We start from the raw sequence: 20,477 nt of genomic DNA on the forward strand, positions 1-20,477 counted from the left end.
CTGCTTTTCTCTGGGAACAGAGGTGGCTGGACTAGAGGCAGCTGGACCAGATGGTCTCTGAAACCTCTTCAAGTTTTAATAGCCAGTGCCTCTAAAACACATTTATATAAGTTAATTAATACATGCCCCAGTCCCCCCCCACACACATCCACCTGATTACACTTGTATAGCCACCTAATTCGCCACAGTACAATTTCAAGCTTTTTAAGTTCTTCAATTAGCACTAAAAGTACCAATTTCTGGTCCAAGAGAAATGATAGGAAAACTACCATCTGCTGACCCAAGAACCAGGGAAATAATAGTATATACATTTTTAAAAGGTGAGATCATCTTATGACATACTTTGATGCACTGTATAGTCTTAAAGATACGTATACATACAGTTCATATGTTTACTTAAATTTCTATCTGTATTTATTATATTGTATGATAGTTAACATTATATAATATATACAATTTACTTTTATATTTACTTATTTTCTATTGTTTATATATATTTATCTGTATGCCTATTTTGAAATGCCAGTTACCTATTGTCAATAAATATTGGTAGGATCTTGCCAGCTTCAGCTCCCTTTGATCTGCATTAGTGGATTTAAGTGTTTTTACACTGAACTATCCTGATGCAGAGAATGAATGGTTCTAATGAGGAAGATGAGACCGGTAAACTGGTAAACGTTCAGATTAATTTTTATTAAATTGAGAAAACTTCTTTCTCCTATTAGTTCTCGGAGTCTAATTCTTAAAATTACCTGGTCTAGTAAAGTCCTGTTTATCTACTGATTTTTTAAAAAGTTATCTTTATTGTTGGAAGTATTACAGATGCCCCCTTTCCCCCCACTGACCCCTCCACCCCGCCCCGCTCCCGCCCCGGCCTTCACCACACTGTCGTCTGTGTCCGTGGGTTATGCATGTAAGTTCTTTGGTTAATCTCTTCCCATCGACAAATAGGTGTTTACAAGGCTAAATGGCTGATTGCTGAAACTAACCTTAACCCTTCACCAAGCTACAAAAAGGAAAGATAATAGCAATGAGCAAAAGTCGTGCCTGTGTACTCATTCAGCACACTCTGTGATTCCAACTGAACCTCTGCACATCTTCGTAATCCCGAAGGGCATTACCATTACGTCGCTAAGAGTCTTTTCACTCTTAAAAATAAGCGGTTTCTGTGCCCTGTCTGGCCCACAACCGGTTTCCCAAAGCCTTGTTCCGAGGGCGCGGCGGCGGGGGTCGCTGGGGTGGTGGGGGTGTCGAGGATCTCGGGATCCCTAGCCACCTACATCCCCAGGGGCCCCGCTCACCCGGCTCCTTAAAGAAGGGGTCCGCGTCCGCTGCTCTCCTTGACCCGGAGTCGGGGACCTCGAGGGATGCGCGCCGAGCGCCGCGTTCCTCCCCAACTCCCAGGTCCGGGCGCGCGGCCAGAGCGCGCCGCCCCGGCGCACGACCCCGCGGCCCTCCAGGGGGCGAGGAGGAGCTGCGGTGGGTGCGGGCGGGGGCCCGGCGGGGAGAGGAGAGGCCGAGCTCACCGAGGATCCGCCCGAGGCAGAGCGCGGGAACGGCACCCGATGGGGCCCAAGCGCCGGGGGACGCTGGCGCCCCCAAACCCTAGTGGCGGCCGCTGACACTTAAGGGTCTAGGGCCTCGCCGCCGACACCCAGCGAGAAAGAGCGGCTTCCAAGGACAGGGAACCCCGGGAGGGCGCGGCCAGCGGGGCGAGGGCGGGGCTCCCGGCCACCGAGGCTCGGAGCCCAGGCAGGCGCCGCCCGGGCCCGCGAAGTTGCTGCCAGGGGAGCAGGGATCCAACTTTCGCTTCCCGATTTAGCCTCGGGAGCGCGAGGCTGCGAACAGCCGGGCTCGCGGTGGCAGCTGTGCCTCCCGCTCCTTACCTGGCCCGTCGCTGGCACGGAGCGCGGGCGGCGCTGGCCAAAGTTCGGGGCAGCAAGCGGCGGGGCGCGGGGGGGCGCGGGCGCGGCGGCTCGACGGGCGCCCAGACGCAAAAGCCTCGGAGGCTCGGCGGGTCCGGAGGCTCCGCGCAGCGCGTCGGGGCCCCGCGCCCGCAGCCGCTCTGACTAAAATAGGCATCGCGGCCGCCGCCGGGGCTGGGGCCGCACCGCGCACGCGCCCGGCGCCCCGGCGCCCCACGCGGGCGGAGCCCCCGCCCTCCGCGCGGACTCCCCTCCGCCGCCGCGTCGCACAGCCGTGGTCCCTTTGAAACACCCGCTTCGGGCTTCCCTCGTCTCCTCCCCACGTCTGTAGTCTGCCCGTGTTTGGACCTGAGCGTGGGTCGGGCCGCGTCTTCGGACCGGCGGAGTCGGTCACTCATCCCCACGGGGTAACTCGAGCGGTAGGGTCCCGCGGGGAGAGCAGTGAGGATAAGAAATGAGAACTAGAATCTTCCTGTCCCCTCAAAAGTCGGTGCCCCGCGCCCAACTCCTTCCCGGGACCGCCGCCCGCTGCTCCGCCCAGGCAGCGCGGGGCCCGAGCGCGCGCCACGCGCGTCTGAGCCCGGCGGCGGCGGGCGCCCTGCTCCGCCCGCACCCGGGGCGCCGCCCGCGGGGACCCGCCGCCGCCCGAGCGGGGCGCCGCGAGGGAGGGACTTTGCCCCAAGCCACTGTTTTGTTTTCAAAGGAGAGCATTGATCCGAAATTTGCATTCCCAAGGCGACTCAGGGCCCTACCCTGTAGGCGAAGCTCCACCGAATTTGCCACGTGAATTTGGTAGAGTTGGGACCCTAACGTGGAAAACAAGATGTGAAAGTGTGCTCCAGTCAACCTTTACTGTTTATAGAGGACAACTATTTGGGTAAGAAATGCAGGGCAAGTTAATGAAGAGTTGGCATGAGGGGAGGGCCGGAGGGGAAAAGACAAGGTTAGGTGGGCAGTCACCGTTTCCACCCAAGTGACCATTATGGGACAGAATTTGTGCCTGTTTTTAGAGCCTGAGGTCCCTCCTGCCAGACTGATCTAAATACACAAAACGCTCCAGGTACATTATAAAGTGAGTACCGAGGAGTGCCGGGTCTCACCAGTGAAGGGGCAGTTCAGCACTGTGTTCAAGATCTAGGCTGTAGGGCTGAGCAGACCGGGTTTGACTCCTGCCTCTGCCAAGGCCAGCTGTGTGACCTTTGGGAGTTACTGAGCTTTTCTAGCCTCAGTTTCTTCTTTTGCACTATGGGGCTACTGCTGATGATTGCACTTGTACCTCCTAGGATTGTTTTGAAGACTAAATGATTTCATATATATATATATACATATATATATACACACATATATATATGGGGGTGTGGGGGTGTGTGTATATATATATATGACTGTAGTACATAGTTCAATGTATGTGAATATGTTATAAAGCTCCTCTAACATGTTTGAAATTGGCTATAACTATATAAGATTTATTTTCAAGGCTGCTTCTTCAGAGTCTCTTTCTAGCTGCTCTGCCTGCCATTTTGATAGCTACACTAAATACATGTTAGGACACAGATGTAATAATAAATGTGCACAAAGAGCTTACACAGATAGTCATTGGTGACATATAATGAATACAGGAAATAATCTAAAGTCTAGCTGTAGGAGACCAAGTATATTATAGGACATCCAAACACTCTTGTTATAAGCAGGCATTAGAAAGAACTTCTAGAAAGATAATAAGGACACAATAATATCTATTAATTACATAGAAGAGAGATAAGAAAACTATGGCCCAAAAGCCCAGCCTACTGCCCGTTTTTGTACGTACCGTGAACTAAGAGTGCTTACATTTTTTAATGGTTGAAAAAATCAAAATAATAATAATATTCATGAATGTGAAAATGATATGAAATTCAAACTCAGTACCATAAAGTTTGTTTATTTTTTAAAATATATCTTTATTGATTTCAGAGAGAGGAAAGGAGAGGGAGAGAGAGAGACAGAAACATCAATAATGAGAGAGTCACTGATCGGCTGCCTCCTGCAGGTCCCAGACTGGGGATCGAGCCCACAACCTGGGCATGTGCCCTGACCGGGAATCGAACCCCGACCGCCTGGAATCCTAGGTAGATGCTCAACTGCCGAGCCACACCCGGTCAGGCAGTACCATAAAGTTTAATTGGAACCAGCCGTCTCATTCATTTATAGCTGCTTTTGTGCTACAAGGGCATCATTGAGGGGCTGCAACAGAAACCATAGGACCCTGCAAAGCCTTAAACGTTTATTATTTGGCTCTTCACTGAAAAATTTTACCAACCCTGACTGATATAGGGTGTACTTTGAGCCAGGCACTGTTATAAGTTTATTTATTTTTTTAGATACAGCAAGCCATTGAGTCTTCACAATGGGCCCTATGAAGAAGCAGTTATTATTTTTATCTCCATTCTATAGATGGGACACTGAAAAAACAGAAAGGTTGAGTAGCCTGCTCAGGATCACACAGCTTTTGAGGAACTGAGCCGGTATATGAACCAGGTCTAGTTCTAAAGCTTGGACTCTCATTCACTAGCTACACAGTTCCTGCCACCTTCTAACTCTGGCTACGTCGTCTCCCATGGAAAGATGTTAAACAGAAAAAGGCAGGTTACAAGGGTGTGTAGAATATTACCAATCATCCAGGATGATGAACACTAAAATGTTTATATTCCTTACCTCAGAGTGGTGAGATCGTGATTTTTCTTTTTTTTCCTCCCTCCTTTCACCCATCCCTCCCTCCCTTCCTCCCTTCTTCTTTCCTTCTCTTTCTCTCTTCTTCCAACTCCTCCTGCTGCTTCTCTTGCTAAATTTTCTACAATGATTTTATAACAATTTTAAAACATTTATTAAAACAGTGGAGCCCAGGCTTTGACTTTTGCAAACAGGAAAGCCAGACTTCAGAGGTATGGTTATGGAGCCATCCAAAAGATTGCATTCTTTTTGATAAGAGCACTGGATTCAGTATCATAAGACGTGAGTCCTGACCTTTGATAGAGTCTGTTTTCTCTGAGTCTGTGTTCCGTAGACACAGGGACTGAACTAAACCTAAACTCTTCACTGTAACCCATCTAAGAAGTAAAAGCATAATTTTATAGTTAAATTTCTTATCAGTGATATAGGAATACCAGCTCTATACATTTCAAAAGAAGAATTCTAGACACAGAAACTTGGGTTTGGAAATGCCTTAGGCCCCTTCTTCTCCTCCAGGATCCTGGTCATGGAAGGGTCCAATTGAAAGAGTCTCAGCACTATTTGAAAACTACTAAGGTACAAGGAGGTAACCTGCACAGGATAGAATGCAACTGTGCTCCACCGAGCCATCCCTCCCCTTCCTCCCTTTCCTAATCCCTGACAACCACTGATTTTTTAAATTTTATTTTTACCTTTTACTGTATCCATAGTTTTGCCTTCTCCAAAATCCTACAAAGTTGGCATCATATAGAATATTGTCTTTTCAGACTGGCTTCTTTCGCTAAGCAATATGCATTTGAGGTTACTTCATGTCTTTCTGTGTATTGATAGCTTCTAATATTTCATAGTAGGAATGTACCACAGTTTGTTTATTTGGTCACCATTTTTTAAGAATGTCTTGGTTTCTTCCAGTTTGGGGCAGTTATTCCTAAAGCTTCTGTAAATATTTGTGTTCAGGTTTTCGTGTGGACCTGTTTCCATCCCATTTGGGTAAACATCAAATAGTACACTTGCTATATCATATGGTCAAACTATGTTAGCTTTATAAGAAAGTGCCACACCGTCTTCCAAAGTAACTGTGCCGTTTTCTGTTCCCACCAGCAGTGAATAACACAGTTCCTCTTGCTCCACATTCTTGCTAACATTTGCTGTTATCACTTTTTTTAAAATGTTAACCATTCTAATAGGTGTATTTTTGCTTTTTAAACTGACTTGGTTGGTTTCTTTGTTCAAAATAATCAAACAGGTAATGCATTGAACTGGTGTTTTACATCTTAGCTAAATAAAAAACAGGGAGCAGCATCTCAAAGCAAAGGGGCGTAATCTTTTGTATGACTGTTGTATCCCAAGGCCCAGAGTCTTAAAAAAAAAAAAAAGGGTAAAAGAATGTCTAACTAGCTCTAATACTAAAGTCAGGGAGAAGCTCTCTAAAAAAAAGTTGGATTACATTTGACTCTTGGAGCTCTTACCCAAAGGGTTCATTCAACAACTCTTAAAAGAGACAAAACACAACTAAAATTTCACAAAGTGTCCCAGAAATTTAAGGGTACAGTGAATTATGAAGGCAGTCAAAAGAATGGAGGCTTTGGAATTAGTATCTAGATTTGAATCATACTTTTACATTTAATAAGCTCAGAGAGTTCAAATCATTTATCAAACTTTTCTGAGCCTCAATTACTTGTATGTTAAACTGGGAAAATAATTCTTAGTTGACAGGATTATTTTGACCTTTAGAGATCATGTTATAAAAAATGCCTGGCATCCAGCTTTGGTAGCTTAATGGTACATCTGTTCTAGCCTCCTTATAGTCCTCTGCACATGGTACACAACCAATAAAAATGGTCAGAATTTCAATCATCAGAATTCCCTAGACTGATGAAATAGTTGAAATAGTCTATGCACACATATAATAGTGAAGATGCAGTTTCATTTTCTATGTATTTGCTTGTTTTAACTAGATGGAATATAATATACACAAGACTGGTGTTTCAAACAAAACTTGTACGTTGCAAAACTTTGGCACATGCTAAAATGTCCCGTGGTTTGGGATTTCCCTGGAGTAGCCAGAAATGAGATGTTGGCTTCAAAAGCAAACTCATGAAAAATGCAATAGTTTAGATTCTAGAAACCGGGCACTTGGCAGAGCTAAGTTACAGTAATTCATCATCTCGAGGTTGGCAGAATGTGTATATAGTGACTGCAGTGTCAAAAACTAGCGGCCTGATATTCATTCTGTCCTCTCCCTCATAGCTTTTCTTCTACAACAGAAGAGTTGCACTTGTGAACTGTTTGTTTTAAATATTTCCAATAACAAATGAAGGCGTAGATGAAGCATTTAATAAACTTTCCTAATTTTTTTAGGAAGCTGTTTCAAAGAAAATAAAATTTATTCTAAGTAATTAAGTACAACAGAATCTCTTAAGTGTCAAAAGAAGATCAGAAAAGTAGCTCTGAATTCACAATCTATCCCAAAGAAGCTTCAGAGCTGGAGCTCAGGTTGGATCCGCAAAACAAAACTGGATCCTGGGTCCAGGCGGGTCCCCCTGGAATAGCAGGTTGAAGAGTTTGGCACCAGCCGCTGTGACGGCCTCATTTGTGTTGTGTTTTTTTTCCCTTCTAGAGGGTCACAGAACCCTGAACCTATCTGTGAGTCCCGCATTAAGCACCTCTACTCTTAGACAAGACACATGCAACCACCCAAGGATGATACTTTTAAAGGTACGGCTTTCTAAGTGTGTCAGTAACTTCTTTATGTGAAATATTTGGTGGTTAAAAAGGAGAAGTTGTTAATGATAAAAAATAACTTTTGGCAATTCTTAATAATATGTAATCTGATGACTTCGATAAGATTTTGATTGAAAGTGACGCCATGGAATGACTTTTACTGTGTATCTGGTCAAAGCAGAACTTTCAGTCACAGAGATTCTACTGAGCAATATCATTCTCTTATGTAATTAATTCTCAAAAAGGGATGGTTTTGGAGGCAAATATGAGGCCTGATAATAGTCAGCCTGGTAATTAACATCGACTAGAAACAAAAACCTAAAGCAACACATTATAAAGATGGAATTATAAAAAGAAGTTGGGAGTAATGAGGCTGCCATCCGGCATTAATTGATGTTAAAAAGCACTCAGGGTTCTCAGGAGAAAAGAATTATTTAAATGCAAATTTTTATTGTTACTACTATTTACATTGTTGTAATGAGTTTATAAAAATAAGACATCTTGCTAGTTTAATGCATATATAAAACCTAATAAAATTTATGAGCCACATACCAGCAGTTTTATCTTTGGCATAAAAAGTGGTAAACAAGATGAAACAGTTTTTTTGTCCAAGATCAAATATATTCAGAACAATTTAAAACCACACAAAATGATTATGGTGATATTGGGTTTGAAAACTACAGAAACCCTCACACATTTTCATGGGAGAAAAAAAGGTCGTACTTTGAAAAGATACAAATTTTATAGCCATTGAGTCTCTTTAGAGCATGGAAAGAGTGGAAATACCTTGGGTAGCACATTTTCCGACAGAACACCATGTTGCTTTGCATGCCATATACAGAACGATTCCTGTGCAGTTTTACTGCATACTAGAACTTAGGGATTTCTTAATATTTTTTTTACATCAACTACACCACTTTAAGTTATCCAAAGAGGAGTGTAATGAATATATTATAAGCTTAGAAAATGGCATCTAAAAGCAACAGAGTGTTCCAATGTGAGTCAGGAAATCTTGCAGATGATTTTGTATGACTGTTTAATAAATAAATAAAACTTCTAATACTCAGCAAATTGATGTTGAGTAGGAAAAATTCTGGTAGAAAATATTACTATGAATGACCATTATAAGATGCCATATGATGAAATCATTAAGAATGCCTTGGCATTTAGTACTTACATTATTAATGACTTAACTTGTTGGTGTGGGTTTTAAAGTGATATTACAGAAATGTGATTCCCCAGAGCAGTAAGTTTCTATCTTTATTACGGCATTTATCACTTGCTACCTTTTATATATTTATGTACAAGCCTTGGTTCTCCCTCTAGGCGGTAATTTTTTGAGGGTAGGAAGTGTGTCCAATTAATCTTTCATATCTCCATGGTACCTAGCATGTGATTCTCAGATATTTGGAACTCAGTAACTATTAGTTGATGGAATAATTGAATGCATTTGTTTTCAAGTATAATTTCTCCAATAGACGAAATGGTACATTTTTTTAAAAAATTGTGTTTTTTACAACTTAAATTACCATGAATGGAGGAAATAACAGAAGAAATATATACCAACATGTTAATAGAAATTGTGTTAGAATAGTGGAACTCTTATATTTTTCCCCTTATTCCAACTTGTTTATAATATGGTCATATTATCTTTCCAAAAGAAGGAATAAATAACAACAAAATGACGCATAATATTCTACTTGATTAAAATCACTTTATTAGAATTATATCGACCTCTCTACCATAATGGGACATCTGACTCCCCTGCCCACCCTCACACTCCCCACCACCACCTGCCCCTCCTTCCCCTTCCCATCTAGCTGATTGATAATGGAACAGGAAAAAGATGGAAAAGATAGATTTGGAAGGAGTGGGAAGAGATGATGGTTTAACCCTGAGTGCATTTATTCATTCATTTAGAAGCACTGAGTGGTCTGATGGGTGGGAAATGCCTGGGTCAGGGTGCACTAGTGGGGGAAGAGTCCAGAGACCCTACTCTCAGAGGCAAAAGCAGGACCAGCCACACTCCAAGGCCATCAGTGCAGATGCCCAGAGACCAAGTGACCAAGAAACATTGCAGTGGATCCAGGGAAGACTTAGAGGACAGAGAAAAGTCAAAACACTTCTCCCGCTCTGCCATGCATCCCCAGAGCAAGGAGAGAAGCACAGAGAGAATGAGGGGCTCATTTTAAATGACTGTTGAAAATGGAAAGAAATTACTTTTAAGTTCTAGGATCACATGTTTTCTGCCACTATAGGGGAGAAAGTGTGAAAGCAGCGTGAGATCAATGGCTGGTTGAAGAAAGGTGTGTTTAGTAGGCGTCTGATCAATTTCTCCTCAGTTTATACCAGATGCGTATTTTATTCATTAAAAAATAATAATTTAACCAACAATTGCTATATACCAAGCACTGGACCAGGGGTGATTTTTTCACAGAAAAATATAATAGAAGTATGGAGACTGGCTTTAAATGAGGTCAGAAGTGTTCCCAAACTAAACATTTTTTTGAGAAAAATGAAATACAAAGATCAGTCTAAGCTAAATCAGCTTGCAGATTTTCAACTCAAAGAATGACCTTGGAACCAGAAAACTAATAACTGTGCATTCTGAACAAGTGCTGCTCAAAGTCACTGCAACAGTATCTGGAAGAAAAATGTGGCTTTGAAAACCATTTAAAGAAATAATAGTTCTGCATCATGCAGGAAAAAATGACATTATTACAGGTCTTACATTTTATTTCATGAAAAAACTTCCAATAGCATTGCATCATTGAAGTCAAATTGGGAGAGGGATTCGGTGTTAAAATTCAAATACAGATTCAAGAACAGATGCAATTACTTTTCTTTCACTCGACAAATATTTACAAAGCAACTACCATGTGCCAAGCACTGTTTCCAAACGGTGAGTAAGATGTAGACCAGTGGAAGAAGTCCTTTTCTCAGAAAAATAGATATTGTGCTGGTGCACTGGCTAAACTTTCATCTCAGCTGAGCCAATTTGTATTCCACAGTAATACCCTGTTCTTCAGGAACCCCTGCTTATATCACACACACAAAAATATCTATCTGGGAAACCTTACTGGCTGCTATTTGAAAAAGCTTCAGTTTACAAAGTTTCACTGTACATAAAATTTTATTCCATCTTAAAAGGGAGAGAGAAATGACACTACACAGAGCACTGAATTAATTTCCCTATAAATTAAGTGCGGGAGATGGCACCCTAAAACTTGGTGGTCCGAGATAAGGAAGGCTACTCAGTAAAATTCCTGGGACAATCCCAAATGAGCCATGGAAATATCTGAAACGAGACATATTTAAACTGCATCAAAGAAGCTTGCACATGCTCTTTCATGATATAAATTTATAGCCATTTTAATAGTTATATTTAATTACACATTTCACTTATAAACCACATTTGAGCTCAAGCTAGTTGCTGAGGAAGGAAGGTTCATTCTTGGACCCTATACTGTCACTAACAGGCCCAGCAGATGGGTCACTAGCATTTTGGCTTTGAGCTTGCTTTCATTTCAAATTGGGGACATTTCTCTTCACATCACTGAGGAACACGATGGTCAGTGTAGCGTGGAAAATGCAAGGACACTGATTTGGAAGAACTGGCTTAAGTTTAGTGTCACCATTTACTGTGAACCTCCCTAATCTTTGTCCATAAAATGGAATTCTTCCCAGGAGCAAGTAAATGAAATCACGTGTAGGCACGTGCTTTGTAAACTATAAAGTATTAAAAAGATGTAAGATATTGTCTTGTAATTATGTAATTTGGGAGATCATTTTATATTTAATAAGAATAGTAATCTCATGTTAGATGACAAAACATTTGGTGTTATATTAAGTGGAGCTAAAATCCTACTATAAAATTATGTAAAAACAAATATTTCTGGAATCCTATAAATAAAATAAAATGACATTTATTAAGATCATCAAAGCTTGAATTAAAATAGAATAAAGGTACTAAATGAAATAAGCCAGTCAGAGAAAGACAAGTGCCATATGATTTCACTTACATGTGGCATCTAATGAACAAAATGAACTAACAAGCAAAATAGAAACAGATTCATAGATACAGAGAACAGACTGACAGCTGTCAGAGGGGAGGGGAGTTGCGGGGCTGGGAGAAAAAGGGTGAGGGGGTTAAGCAAAGAAAAATCCTCATAGACACTGTCAGCAGTATGGTGATTACCAGAGGGAAATGGGGGTGGGGGGCGGTAGAAGAGGGTAAAGGTGGGATAAATGGTGATGGAAGGAGACTTTACCTGTAGTGGTGAGCACACAATACAATATACAGATGATGTATTATAGACTTGTACACCTGAAACCTATGCAATTTTATTAACCAATGTCACCCCAATAAATTTAATAAAAAATTGAAAAATAAAAATAAAAGAAATAGAGTAAAGGGAAAAATTATAATTCAAGATATAAATAATCAGTTCTTAAGGGGAAAATGAAAGTTCCCTGTCAGTCTTAAATAGCTAGCAGTTTTTTAAACTACTCAAATTTAGCATAATAATAAAACTTCAAATTATGTTCAAATCATGCTGATATTATATGCAAAAGTTCAACCCAGCATTAAATGATGGAAATACTCATGGTGAGATGACTAAGAGATAAAGTAACTATTATTTCAGTCTTGCCACATCTTTTCATTATCGTAAGATTTTTGGTCTTGAAGAAACAAAGTTCTATAAAATTAAACTTGTATTTTATTATAATTGGTCTATATGATACTGATATTAATTTGTATTTTTTATTGATATGTATGGGTTAAATTTTCATAGAATGAAGACAAATAATGGAATTAATTGGGTGAGAAATCCATGGTGATTTCTCTAGTTTGTGTAAAAACTGTCATTTACTAAAAAAATATTAATTTGGGACCACCATTTCTGAAGGTTAATTTCTTCTATAATCATGTGCAATGTAATGGAACATGCAACCCAGTTAGAAAGTGCACGCCAGTGCCACTTATATATTTATGCCCTTGGTCAAACCAGGACTCTCAAGTACATAATGTTGTATGATGTGTTGCTATTATAATAATATGAACTATCTGCCTGGCATGTTTTTCTTATGGCTCTTGCCGGCTTAGCTGAGGGATTTCACTTTGTAACTGCTCTGTCAAACCAGTTCTGTCCTGGTTCTGTGCAGTGTAACAATATGACACCAGGAGCTTACCCAGATGAGCAGAGAGCAAATACTTTCCTTCTGCTCCTCTGTTGAAGAGGAGAGAGAGTTCTTCACCCCATGTGCTCAGAGAGCATCATAATGTTTTTTATGGTAGATTAATCTCAGCACCATGAGCTCCTAGGAGTGCAGAGTCCAGGGCAAATCATGTTGCTCCCTTCTCATATTTGGACAGAGGTAAAATCGGGTTCAAAGGACCAGCCCCCTGGGGGGATGGGAAGCCTTCAAATATCCAGGTGAAGTGAAGACTGCAAGAGGGGCCTGAAGGCCCTGGGAACCTGCCTGAGTGCCTGGGGTAGAGGTGTTTATGGGCTCTTTTTAAGCTACTCCCTTTACCCCTCAGTCTATTTCTCACAGTCTTTCCTGACCATGACATTTAGGGCAGAAAAGCACACAGCAGTCACCCCAATTCCTTTAAGTCCTAGGGACAGCTCTTGGCCAGGGCCAGCTTCGTGGCCATAAGACCTGCACAGTCACAAAGAGCCTCGAGCTTACAAGAGTCCCACGCTTGGTTTAATGCTGCATTGTCTCGGTCTTGAAATTCTTAATGCTTTTTGAACAAGAGGTTCCATTTATTTATGCATATGCAGAGCTTCTATACAATGCCATAAAGCATTTTGAACTCAAGAAAGTAACTAGTTCCTCATCTTTTTGCATTTTTACCCATAATAATCAAATCAAAGGAATTTAGACCTGGAACAGTTAGGCTATTAAAATTATCCCAATTTTTAATAGAAATTAAAATTTAAGTGCACTGTGATACTGCACTTGAGGGGTACTTTCCCAGGATATCAGTTTTTTCTTTCCATCTGGGTTGTTTTGAGATAGTGTAATGTGATTTGCTAGACATTTTGAACCAAACATGCAGAGTAGATACATAGAGGTCCCTACAGGGTTTTGATTTAAGTGAGAAAACCTGGGTGCAAACCAAGGCGTTGTATAATAGCATATCTGTTCATACAGAGGGATGGTGCTAGCCCCCCACAAAAGTGTGAAGGTTTCACAGCATCTCTTTACCTCCTCTTTCAGCAGTGCCTTTATCCTGTCATGTTTGTACTCCCCCCTCTTCATCCTAAAAATGGTTAGATTTCTGGAAAACTTGTATATAAAGTCTTCTCTCTCTGCCACATTTGAGTGAAAAACCTTCATTCCATTTATGTGTGGCTTTGTTCTCAGTTGACGTTCATGGTTACAAAGCTATGTAATAATTAAACCGTTAAACTATTAGCTGGTACTAACATAAGGTGTAACTTCTCCTAAAGGAGCTTTATTTTAATATTTAATACCACAAAGTCTTAAAGACTCAAAGAAATGAATTTCTGCCTTGGCCTGTTTTGCTTAGTGGTTAGAGCATTGGCCCTTGGACTGAAGGGTCCCCGATTTGATTCCAGTCAAGGACAGGCACCTTGGTTGCAGGCTGGATCCCCTGCTCTGGTCTGGGAGTGTGCGGGAGGCAACCAATCGATGTGTCCCTCTCACATTGATGTTTCTCTGTGTCTCTCCTGTTCCCTTCAATTCTCTCTAAAAAGTCAATGGAATCTCCCAGAGCCATTGCAAAGCCCTCTGACAACCCAGTGCATGCTTCCTGAAGGCCTTCAATTGCAGCAGACAGACAGCTGCCCTCTGTCTGCTTGTAAGAGCTGCCCTTGATGGCCATATGTGTCCAGGAGACAGAAAAAGCCCTCCAGCTTTTCCTCAGTTCATGCTGAACTTAAGTAGCTCAGTAGCTCATCCAGACTGATGATTCAGACATTGTCGAATTGTACCACTTCTGGCAGAAAAAGCAGTGTGCTCTGCATAATCCCAATACTTCCCCATCCTCCTTGCTGACTTTGCTTCTCAGGTCACTGAGAAAATAGAAGGGATTATGACCAAACTTTTACAAGTTCCCACAACATCTCTCACTGTCTTCCTATGTATTCTGCCTTCTCTCCTTACCAGTGATTAATTGTCCACGTTCCTGTTTTAAGGTCACTGGATCCCATCATCACTCACCTGCTCAAGGTCATCACTCCAGCAATTCACTCCTGTCTTTGGAATCATTCCCACCAGCATACCAGTATGCCATTGTTTCTCTTATCTTCAGAACAACAACAAAAACATCCTCTCTCTTGATGTCATTTCCTGCTCAGGCTACTGTCCATTTCTGTTTCTCTTTGTATTAAAAAACTCCTTGAAAAACTTGCTTATACTTGCTCTTCCAAACTCTTTCCTTTCCTTTCCCCTCAGCCTACTTCAGCTACGTTTTTGTTCCCAATGACTCCACTAAAACTGTCCTCTCAAGCTCACCAGAGACCTCCATGCTGCTCAACCCAATGACTTATCCTCAAACCTCCCATCACTTGTCTGCCGAATTTGAGGCAGTCCGTCACTCCCTTCTCCTTGAAACACTCTTCACTTGGCTTCAAGGACTCCACGCTCCTGCGCTTCTTCCCACCTCACTAGCTGCTCTTTCTCATGTCTTGCTGACTTTTCCCCATCTCCCTGTCCTCTTAACAATGGGGAACCCCAAGGAAAGGTCCTTGGACCATTTTTCTTCTGAATTGACACTCCTTTGGTTATCTCATCTAGTCTCATGGCTTTAAATATCATCCCTATGTGAAATACTCCCAAACGTTTATCTCTAGCCCAAACCTTTCTCTTGAACTCTAGACTCTGTTTACTTCAGGGTCTAGTTGGCATATCACACCATGACTTATTCGGCCCCACCCAATCTGCCCCAAATCACCTCTTTGCTTCTCTCCTTAGCGCTCAATCTGCTCTAGCCATGCTGCTCATGTGTTCTCCTCTCTGCCCAGGTTGCTCTTTCCCCAGATATCTGTAGGGATTGTTCCTTTGCCTCTTTCAGGTTTCGTTTAAACATTACCTGCTCACTCAGGGCTTCCTTGACCATCCTATTAAATTGCAATACCCCTTCCTATCCACCTCCCCTGATTTATCTTTTCCCATGTCACTCTCTCTTTCTAGCTCTAGGTTTTTCTGATTTATTATCTGTCTTCCACCCCTAGAATGTAAGTTCTGTGAGGAATGGGACCTCTGTCAGTTACCTGATGTATCCCCACTGCCCAAGTCAGCACCCAAAGCCATGATAGGTACTCAATATACAGTTGTTAAATTTATGATGATATATGTTTCTCCCAAAGAACATGGCTTGCATGTGATGTTCAAAAAAACAGTTTTCCAAAAATAGGGATAGGATCTGAGGATTTGTCTCTTTCTTAAGCTCTTCTTTATAACGCTGCAGGAATGGCTGTCAGACTCCCTTATTTGTTTGGTGGGTGGAGCATTTGCTTGGAGTCCCTCACGGTCCCGTCAAACCATTCATGCTTGCCCTTCCAGCCGAACGTATGAAATAAAATGCTGTGTAACATTCTTACTACTTGTTCACAAGTATTCTTTTGACTCAGTAATTATTATGCATTTTTGTTTTCCATGAAGTGCCTCTTTTAAAATGTGTTATTGAAAGATTACGCTGATGAATGAGTAGCAACAGAATAGTCAAGATTGGAATATTATCATTTCTCGCATTTGTTCTGCTTTCTAGTCATTAAATAACTTCACATTTAAAATAAATAATTGCTCCCTCACCACAATAATGCATCTTGCTTTCAGCAGAGGTTGTAGCAAGAAGTGAATTCTGGAAGTACTCATGTGTTTCCGCATCAGCCCCCCCTCCTGCGAGTCCCTGCCGGAAGCAGTGCCTAACCCAGTAGGGCAAGAGAGCAGATTTGAATCCACCTGAGGAAACGCTTGAAAATGCAGAATTTCATTCTCTCAGTTCTGATGCAGAAAAGGGCAAACGCCCGTATTCATTCTGCCCCCCAGTTATTCAAATAAGAAATACAGAAAAATTGGTAAAATTTATTCACAATGCACAAGTTGAGATGAATAAAAGAGCTGGCAATGGCATCTTGCCTCTGAGTTTGATTTATAAAAATATTAGTGAGCTCAGTTTTCTATATTTAGCTATTTCATTTGGGGAATGATGAAGAGAGGTGTTTTGTTTTTTTTAAATATAAAACTTCCAACTTCGATGTCATTTATCACAGTATTGTCTGGAATTGCGACAATGTCCTATCAGGGGTGATCTGGGCTTTTCAGGACTTGTCTCCTGAAGTTGATAGAAGTTGGGTAACCGGATATCGTAGTGGTATTTTTTTCCTACATATACCCTATCATTCAAGGCATAGAGTTTATCTGCAATGTCACTGCCAATTAAAACTGAAAACAGGCGGGAGATGTAACGATGCTGAGCGAAGAGCAAATATAATTTCTTTCTCCTCCAAGACACATATCGACAATCAGTTTCTGCTGTGAGGGTTACCTAAAAAAATAAAATAAAACCACGTATAAACAAAGATGAGGGAACAGAAAAAGTTCTGTCACTTTTTTTGTGCCCCAAATTTTAAATGAATTTCCCTTCTGCTTTTTTAGGTTAAAAAAGCCCACTGACCCAAAACATATTGTAAGATTAGAAAAAGAAACCACAAAATATAATGCTATAATTTATAACATGTATAATCACAATCACGATGCTGTGCCCATCTGCAATTTATCTGTTTTCTAAGTTCAGATATCTATATTTTGCATTTTATTGATGTAAGAGCTACTTATACTAAAAATTAATAAAGCTGGCTAATGTTAGAGAAGTATTTCCCAGTCAGTCCTAAAGACCGTGGACATTTAACACATGTATTAATCATAGGAAAACAGTATATACCATAATAGATGGAACCTACTGAACTAATTATCTTTCAAAACTTCCAGACATGGCAGCAGAGCAAGGATAGGAAATTTAACATTTTGTTGCTAGAAAACAACTGTAATCCATCAGCATTTTAAATTTTAAAAATCACTTATTTTGTAATAAGGGAAGACTTTTTCTTGGTGTTTCTCTAAACAGACACAGTGGCAGTGTTTAGTGTACAGTCAAATCTCAATTAATTATACCTTAATTCCCACATACGCAGCTAAGCAAAAAAAATTTTTTTAAAGACTATTTCTCACAGACTCCTCTCTGTTCATATGAAATACCCATTTTTCTCCCTGTGGCTGGACCCCTATAAAGTGACATTAACCAGCAAGAGTCAAACAGCTTTGGGAAGTCATGCCTAGGGCATAGTACATTCCAAAGTTAAATATAAATTACTCTGTCACCTGCTGTTGTTTGTTATCTGTTCGGAAGAGGCCATGTTGACTGTGTGCACCCCTTATCCCTTACCTGAAAAGTGCCTTCCTCTGTGGGTCTCAGTGAGTCCCATTCAGGAGAATCCAGGAACTGGAAGGGGAAAATGTAATGCAGAAATTCGCCGTCAACTGTCACTCTGATCCTACCCAGACACAAAGAACAGCACTTATGAGGAAGGAAAAAGCCAGCACATATTTGGGGCAAGGGGAGGGAACAGTAGTTCAGATCTCTGATGACCTTTTCGGCTTTTAAAATTTTGAAGGGCAAATATTAAATGCCTATATTAAAGTGGCAAATCTCCTGTAAGACTCATGTACTGATGTTCCCCACACAGGATTCTGGACTATTGGGCGAAACTCATCAAGCCTTTACATATATGATATATGTCCATTTCTGCATTTATATTACACTTCAGTAAAAAGTTTTAGTACACACAGTCGGATTTTAAGTTAAGTAGAAATCAAAGAACATAAAGGAGCACCACTGTAAATACCTCTGAAAATTAAGTACTTAACCTTTAAAAAACGTAAGTAATCATATTGTTTCCTCCCCCAAACTTTCTTTTCAATATATATATATATATATTGACCCTTGAACGATACGGTTTGAACTGTGCAGGTCCACTTACATGCGATTTTTTTCAATAAATATTGTAATTATATTTTCTCTTTCTTATAGTTTTCTTAATAACGTTTTCTCTTCTTTAGCTTAGTTTATTGTAAGAATACAGGATATAATACACATAACATGCAAAATATGTGTTAACCGACTAAGTGATGGGTAAGGCTTCTAGTCAACAGTAGGCTATTAATAAGTTTCTGGGGAGTCAAAAGTTACATGTGGATTTTTGACTGTGTGTGGGCCAGCATCCCTCCCCCTGTGTTGTTCAAGAGTTAACTAACTGTATATATACATATATAATGAGGTATACCCAGCTCACTTCTAGCAAATGGACAACTGCTAGAAATTACTGAAAGAGCTGATCATTATAAAATTAATCATTATAAAATTTAATGTTCTCTATTACTTAAAAGAATGCTCTATGAGAGAGTACTTAAAATACTTTGCATGCCAACATAAGTATTGAATTAATTCAGTACTCTTCTTGACTTCCAGTAATTAGCCTGGAAACACGTAGCATATTTTGATAAACCAATTCATACATTTGATTCCTAAAAAGAAATATTAAGGCTCTAGATTATTTCTTGCTTCAGGTATGTAATACCATGTACTCTAAATGCCTATGCCCATGACTTGTGTGCCAGGGGCTTTCTCATGCCTCAGGGTGTTAAATGCCATCCAGGACTATGCTACGCTGAGATGGAAAATGTAGCAGAAAGAAAAATACACTAATAACTATTATAGAAGAAAGACATTCAAGCACCAAGAGTACAGACCTTCCTGAGACAAGCAGAGAGAGTTTATCAATGGAAGTTTTCCCCTGCATGGCGTAACAGTGCTCCTTTTCCAAAGTAACCACTTCAGAGCTCAGAGCAATGGTTCTGAAGACAGGCAAGGAGGTCCCCAGAGGCTGGAAAATGGAGCTGTACAACAGCTGGAATTCTCGGGCAAAGGTTATGCTGCGCACTTGATATGCAATGTGAACAAACTGCACGAAGCAGATAATAAAGAGAACAAAATTCCAGGAGAAGATGTCGGCTGCGCAGACATCTATCCAAGCCCAGACGGCAGAGCAGAGAAAACCCAACCCCAGCAAACTGAAGACATAAAGGAGTCCGAAGAATCCACTGCCACCCATGAAACCTACTACGAATAAAATACTGGCAAGATGATAAATGGCTCCCTCGGCCTCTTGCTTCCAGCTTGTGCAGACTGGGTGTTCATCTATTAGGTTCTTCCATAAACTTGAATTTTTTTCCATGGCTGTACTGCCGTCTGGCTCACTTTCCTGTTGATGTTAGATGATATCAAGTGAGTAATTAAGTCCTTTGCTTTTCCATCATCCAAGTTTTGGTAAATCCTCACAAAACCGGAGAAAGCCTGGCCACTGGAGTTGTGGTGTTTTAAGGGTATGGTGTGTATGGATCTTGAAAAACTAAGAATCCCATGCTAGCTTCTGTAAGTTCATCTGGGTTCCTGATTTAGATCTAGTCCACGGATATTTTATGGTTTCCTGTGCAAGAAGAAAAAAAAAGATCTAATTAAACAGGAGAATTGAGACATATATTTAATGAATTACCAGCATGACTTACTCAATACGAACTCCTGTTTTCAATAAAGTTGGAATATTTTAAGCACCAATGCTGTCAAGTGTTAAATTTCCAGGATATGAAAATTAGTTTTTTAGAGATATGCTTATTAATAAATTATCGACAGACATTTTGGTATTTGTCAGGATTAGCTAACTACATATTTTTCAAGGGCTCTAAGTGCTATAATCAGCTCGTTTCCATAACAGTAGTTCAGTGTACCTCAGAGTCACTTGGGCAAGTGACTAAAAGTGCAGATTCATAGATTGTTTCCAAGACATACTAACTCAGAATCTTCTCTGGAGGGAAGGGCTACAATGTTGGTACTTAGGACGGGCTTCCCACATGATTTTGATGCATTAATCCATGTCCCCCCATGGCCCACCCTTTGAGAGATACTGTTTGACAATATGTTCTTCACTCTTTACAGATGAAGAATTTGAGGCTCAGAGAAGCCGAGTAATTTATCCCAGACTACACAGTGGTGGGTGGCAGAGCAGAATGGCAGCACTTATGCTG

The 20,477-nt window shown here is 40.9% G+C and overlaps 2 protein-coding genes across 3 annotated transcripts in view; both read right to left on the reverse strand.

The window, feature by feature from the left end:
• The window catches only part of POPDC1 (popeye domain cAMP effector 1), a 31,456-nt gene extending 29,374 nt beyond the window's left edge, over positions 1-2,082 (reverse strand). Inside the window, exon 1 of one of the 2 annotated variants that reach the window (XM_087817536.1) lies at positions 1,887-2,082. In XM_087817536.1, coding sequence (XP_087673662.1) covers positions 1,887-2,082 — 196 coding nt within the window. Of the gene's footprint in view, positions 1-1,301; positions 1,369-1,886 lie in introns of those variants that run through there. The other variant, XM_087817537.1, reaches the window with a different exon arrangement.
• A 14,173-nt stretch (positions 2,083-16,255) lies between these two features.
• On the reverse strand, positions 16,256-19,879 carry POPDC3 (popeye domain cAMP effector 3). Its single transcript, XM_016217497.2, has 3 exons — positions 19,146-19,879; positions 17,782-17,890; positions 16,256-16,884 (listed from the first exon to the last, which is right to left on the reverse strand). Exons 1-3 carry the CDS (start codon positions 19,628-19,630, stop codon positions 16,597-16,599), a joined length of 882 nt encoding a protein of 293 aa, XP_016072983.1. The 5' UTR covers positions 19,631-19,879; the 3' UTR covers positions 16,256-16,596.
• Positions 19,880-20,477: the final 598 nt, after the last annotated feature.

This window comes from Miniopterus natalensis, chromosome 5, assembly GCF_054644295.1.
Source record: "Miniopterus natalensis isolate mMinNat1 chromosome 5, mMinNat1.hap1, whole genome shotgun sequence".
In the NCBI taxonomy this organism is placed as follows: domain Eukaryota; kingdom Metazoa; phylum Chordata; class Mammalia; order Chiroptera; family Miniopteridae; genus Miniopterus; species Miniopterus natalensis.